General features: G+C 47.5%; 1 protein-coding gene across 1 annotated transcript; it reads right to left on the reverse strand.

The window, feature by feature from the left end:
* Positions 1-3,525: 3,525 nt before the first annotated feature.
* PIGW (phosphatidylinositol glycan anchor biosynthesis class W) lies at positions 3,526-5,576 on the reverse strand. Its single transcript, XM_005424388.2, has one exon. It carries the CDS (start codon positions 5,049-5,051, stop codon positions 3,531-3,533), a length of 1,521 nt encoding a protein of 506 aa, XP_005424445.1. The 5' UTR covers positions 5,052-5,576; the 3' UTR covers positions 3,526-3,530.
* Between the last annotated feature and the right edge of the window lie 23 nt (positions 5,577-5,599).

Below are 5,599 nucleotides of genomic sequence, written 5' to 3' on the forward strand. Positions count from 1 at the left end.
CAGGCCGGGCAGGATTGAACAGCTCTGCTTGGCGCCTGCAGCACCCCAGTGCAGCCTGCCCGAAATCCTGTGGCTGCCTAAATTAAACAGCCCCCAAAAAAATTACAAAAACAACAGCGAACCCAAAGTCTTTCTTGAACTACGGAATAATACAGCTGACCTGTTCGTTCTTGTTGTGTATGGATATAGGCACTAAAGCCCTCACAGGAAAATGCAGGGGAGGTAATAAAGGAGCAGGATTCTTTCTTGTGTCTGCATAAAAGGGATGTTTAGCGGAGGAGCTCATTTACTCAAGCTCCTCGTGCAGCAGCTGTATCGGGAACAGCAATTCGGTGTGTTCGTGGTTTTCTGCAGCAGGAAAGCTGGGGGTTTGTTACGAGGGAGAGTTTTTCACACCAGAGCACTCTGAACCACGATGAATTTAGGTCTTTGCAGGGCTATGCTTTCCTGTGTCACTCCTCCCTCCCACAACAGCAGCATTGTCCCAGGTTCTGTGTTCTTGAAGCGCCAAGATACAAAAAGCACCATTACATTAACACCATTTTTATCAATGGATTTTTAATGTTTTTTTAAGTCGTTGGAACACGTGGCTTGTTTTGTTGTCTCCAAGGCGGTGGAAAGGCAGCCAGCTCCTTCCCGTGCTCATTTGCATGGGCCTCTTTGCCTGGAAGAAATACCTGTTCTCTGGGACAGGGCTTTGAAATAGGATACTGCCTGGAATCTTCGGGGGAACGTCTGACTTCAAAAGAGACACCACTGCAGCCGGGAGAGGAGGCATGCTGGAGTTGGTCCTTAAAAATAATGAGATGTGTTAAGGAGTTAGTGATGTTTAATAAAAAGTTAAGGATAAATGTAATCAGCTCCACTCTCCCACCATATCCCAGCATTTTTCTACCCTGCAGCCCTACAGAAAGGTCATTTGGTGGAATTATGGTAGCAAAGGCAAAACAATTTCTATTTTCCTCTGCTTTATTATTGCTGAAGTAGGGGACACATAATGGTTGAACCATAAGTCTTCCTACTTGAAATATCTTGAACTTTTACTCATTCTGTAACAACAAAATAAAAGTTTCTGGTTTTAGAAGTTATACCTTTAATATGCACAAAGGGTTCTTTGTCTAAAACAGGCCAGAGTGAAGTGAAATGCAGAGTTCCTGTTCCTTCAGCTGTGGAGATGTGTGGAGAGCAGCAGTGTCCTGGTGTTCACTTTCCACATCTTTTCAAACCCAAACAGAGCTGTTTGCTCCTCCTGTGATCAAAGGATGCCCAATTGCATCTCTGGGTTCTCTTGTGTTCACAGGCTGAACACTCAGCATTCAGAACTGCACCAGTGGCTTCAGGGCACAGCTCCCTGCATTTGTTATCCACAACAGGCAATGAGAATTGTCTCTCATTAACTCACTGGTGAGCAGCCACAGAATCCCAGAATCATTTAGGTTGGAAAAGACCTCTGAGACCATCAAGCCAAACCTTTGATCCACACTTTGTGAGCCAGCCCAGAGCACTGAGTGCCACATCCAGTCATTCCTTGGACACCTTCCAGTGCCTGACCATGCTTCCCATGGAGAAATTCCTCCTGATGTCCAGCCTGGACCTCCCCTGGTGCAGCTTGAGGCCATGTCCTCTGTTTGTGTCGCTTGCTGCCTGGGAGAAGAGACCAAAGCCACCTGGCTACAACCTCCAACTTACTCCTCAGGCCAGGAGAAGTCTCAGGATGAGAAGCTGCCCTTGGTGAGAGGTTTGTTCTTGCTGCAGCCCTGAACTGGCACCACCAGCCCGTGTGGAGCTCGCCCACCAGGCCTCCCACGTCCTCCCTGCTCCAGCCAGTGCAGCTGGCACCTGGATGCCCTGTGCTTGCCCAGACACAGCTCTGCCTGTCACACCCAACCCCTTCTGAATCACACCACAGGCTTGTGCTCACAGGCAGAACTCGCTGCAGGTCCCGCGCTTTAAATATTTCAAAAAGAAATATCCATGAGTAATTTTGCATAAATGAGCAGTGCCAGTTGGTTCACGAGGGAGACCTTTCTTCCCTAGGCAAGTCTAGGAAGTGTTTTAAAATAAACACATCCACCAGTTACCAGAAAACTCTGCTATAAACTGACAACTGTTTCTAAGAGGTTGTTGCCAGTTCTTGCATCTGTCCCCAGGATAATACAGGCTGCTTTGCTTTCATTCTCAAGACTACTTGGCTTTAAGTTGGAAGCAAACAAGCATGAACTCAGCGTGGCCACAGCCTGCAATCCTCAGACTTCACCTTTCTGCTGGCCAGGGGCTTGGAGAACTTAATAAATTTATGACTTCCACAGCATGTCTGTCTTAAGGAATCTGATTTAGAGGCTTATTCGCCAAAGGTCTGATGATTCATCACCTGTGATAGACAAGGAGAAATATGAAATGTGGCCCATGTGTACTGCTGTAACTCCACTGACACTGGACATCTATCATCAACTACCATTGGTATTCCACTCCTAAAGTATTTATATCCCATTATTGAATTCCTCACAGTCTTTAAGTGTATTTCTCTTCCCAACAACTTTATGAGGTCAGGAAGAACTGTCACAGTCAGGAAAGGGAACACAGAGGGTGTTCTGCTCTGGCCTTGCAAGAAGACTGAGAAACCGAGCAGTTCCCTTCTGAAGCCATTGCCAGAACCCTGACCCAGTGCACTGCACTTCTTTCCATCTGCACCCTGTTTGTTTGCTAATAAAAAATGTCCCCCCTTGGAGACATCTCAGCTGGCAAAATACAGTATTCAATGTGCTGGTCTGCAGGTTGGAGCTGAATTCATTTGGTATCTTTAAATTTTCTTATGAAGTGTTGCTCTTATTATCTGCACCACAACCTCCAACAACTGTTTTATGAATTCATCTGCAGTTGAGTTTATCCTTCAGAGCATCACACTTTATCTCAGGTCTTCATTTATATTCATCAGTGGGGACAGAAGTAAAATTTAGCTTTAATTCAAAGGCTAATTTAGGTTTCAGTATATGATTAACATTCCACAATTACTACCATCAAAGTCAAGCATATGCATAAGTCTCTGCAGGACTGGGGCCAAAACATTTTCAAGTATCCACTTATTCAATACATTTTATATAAAGAATTATTCTTATCTATTATTTATGCAAGGGCCTTAACTAGGTAAATCTTGACACAGCTAGGCCTCTCTCTCCATATAATTACTCCTCATCTTACTTTTCATCTGGTTTCTGCTCTACCTTGTTATCTAATTCCTTGGGTATGAGCACAGTTCACTAACAATTTACTCTCAGAAGCAGAAGGAATATTCAGCAATCTCCACATCTAAATTTTCAGGATAATGGGCAACAACTCCCAACAGGTAAGATCATCAACTGTATAATTTGGTAAAATGAACAATTAAAGAGTAATCAACACTAAATAATAAAAAGCTCTGCTAAATTATAAATTATTGCAACACATCCAGGAAAAATACTAATTTTTCCATTAAATATCATCATACAACTATAGCAAACAAAGTCCATCTAATCCACTCAGCCAAAGTGGAATCACCAAAACTTTAATACGATATTTCTGGCGTGCAATATATACATAATTAAACAGTTTAAAAACATGTACAAGTGCAGTATGCATAATGTAAAGGCAGCCTTGCTGTGGATTGTGTCTATCAGGATGTTCACAGCACCAGTCATAACATTCGCTAGCAGGAAAAACAGTAATTGATTTTTGTTAATAGCACTAATCAGGCATGGCTGTGACAGCTTGTCCTGCCTTCCCACCGGCACGGCCTCCATTCCTTGCTTTTTCCCAGAATCAGGGGCCTGCACAACCTTCCAGCAGCAGGGCACGCTGGAGCCCTTGACCAGCAGCTTTGTGAACACCAGGCTGAGGTCAGTGAGCACAAAGAAGGCCAGCAGCAGCAGGCACTGGGCGAGCACCCAGGTGCAGAAGGGCAGGTTGGCCATGCGGCGGGACACGGGCTCCGTGCACGCCTGGCACAGCTGCAGCAGCACCCACAGCAGCAGCACGGCCAGGGGCAGCCTCCCGAGGGCTTCCAGCCAGCCCCTGACCGAGCTCCTGCGCTGCAGCAGCCACAGCCCCACCTGCACGCTCACCAGGTAGATGGCCAGGTAGCCAAAGAGGGAGAAGAGCCCTTCCCGGTTGGCATCGAGGAAGCCGAGCCGGGAGCCCCGGCCGTCGCTGCCGTGCAGGATGAACATCTTCAGAGAGGTCATGCTGAGGAGCAGCTGGTAGAGCACAGCCACAGCCAGAGCCACAAGCCAAGCCTTGTGTTTGGGGAATATGGCTAAAAGCAGGGAGGCTGCAAGTCTCACCAGCGCCAAGGTGAAGAAGAAGTTCCAGTGCACGCCGTACTCCGAGGTGTGCTCGTGGTACTCGATGGATTTAACGCTGAGCAGCCGCCCAACACCGAGGGCAATCAGCGGCCACACAGAGAACACCTGCCTGGCCAGACTGGAGAATCTGGGCTGAGTCCTGTGAGGCTTCTGGCGAACCTCAGGGCAAACAAGAGCATTTCCAAAGATGAAGGCTCCCACCCCCAAATCCATGGCACCGGTGCCATAGGTCTCGGCCTTGGCGTATCGCCGGGGGTACTGCGGGAAATCCACGGCCAAAATGCTGATGGATGTCAGCACGTTGACATAAACACGGAACACAGTTATTGCTGGAATGCACTCGGGGTCCAAGCGTGCCTTCTGGAATTCTTTTACAATTTGCCCAAAGGGCACTCTGGCCTCCCATTTTGTCTGGCTGTATATTTTGGAAAATATTCCGGCACAGAAGGCAGCAAGGATAACTGGTATGAAAAAGATGATTGGAGACAAGACAGTGCAGGAGAACACGAGAGGAGACACGAGCACCAGGAAGTCCAGCAGCAGGCTGTACTTCCTCGAGCTTAGAGGTTTTCCATGGTGCAGGTAGTACAGGATCAGGAGGAGCCCTCTGCAGAGCAGGCACAGTGGAGGCAGGGACAAGCCTGCAGAAATTTCCAGCAAACTCGTTCCGTTCAGGTTGCTGATAAAGGCTTCTTTCAGCTGTTTTTGGGACATTCTTCTTCCCTCCTCTGAAAACACAAAACGTGAACTTGAGGTAGCTTTGTAAAACGGGTCTCCAAACTCCTTAAAAATGAATCAGTTCATTAAAACAACATTGATTGCAGAAGTTACTGAGTTGCTTTTCAATTGAAAGAACACAGAGCAGCACTGGAGCTGGCCCGGGAAGCCAAGGACAGGCACAGGCTTGAGGAAACTCCAGCATTTTTCATCCTGCTGCGTTCCAACAAGCTGCTTCGTACATTTCTGAGGGATATCTCCAACGCATCAAATCCTCCACTGAACATTCACATGGTGAATAATCTTACTGCTCTGTAGAACACACTTTGCCATATCCTCTGTGGTGCACAGATAGGTAAAAACGTGATCCTACACAACTTTGTGCTGCCTGGTCAGTACCACCACCAGCTGCAGCCCCCAGGTGCCTTTTTACAGCAGGAGAACCCTGCGGGGTGGAAAAAGCGTGAATTAATGCGGGGTTCTGTTCAGCCGCGGGGCGGAGCGGGCGCTTACCGGGAGCGGGGCACGGATGGCGCTGAGGGGCC

This window comes from Geospiza fortis, unplaced genomic scaffold, assembly GCF_000277835.1.
Source record: "Geospiza fortis unplaced genomic scaffold, GeoFor_1.0 scaffold538, whole genome shotgun sequence".
Taxonomy (NCBI): domain Eukaryota; kingdom Metazoa; phylum Chordata; class Aves; order Passeriformes; family Thraupidae; genus Geospiza; species Geospiza fortis.

What these genes read in the sequence shown, in the direction of transcription:
- PIGW (XM_005424388.2), bottom strand. Translation starts at nt 5,051, where the DNA reads ATGTCCCAAAAACAGCTGAAAGAAGCCTTTATCAGCAACCTGAACGGA.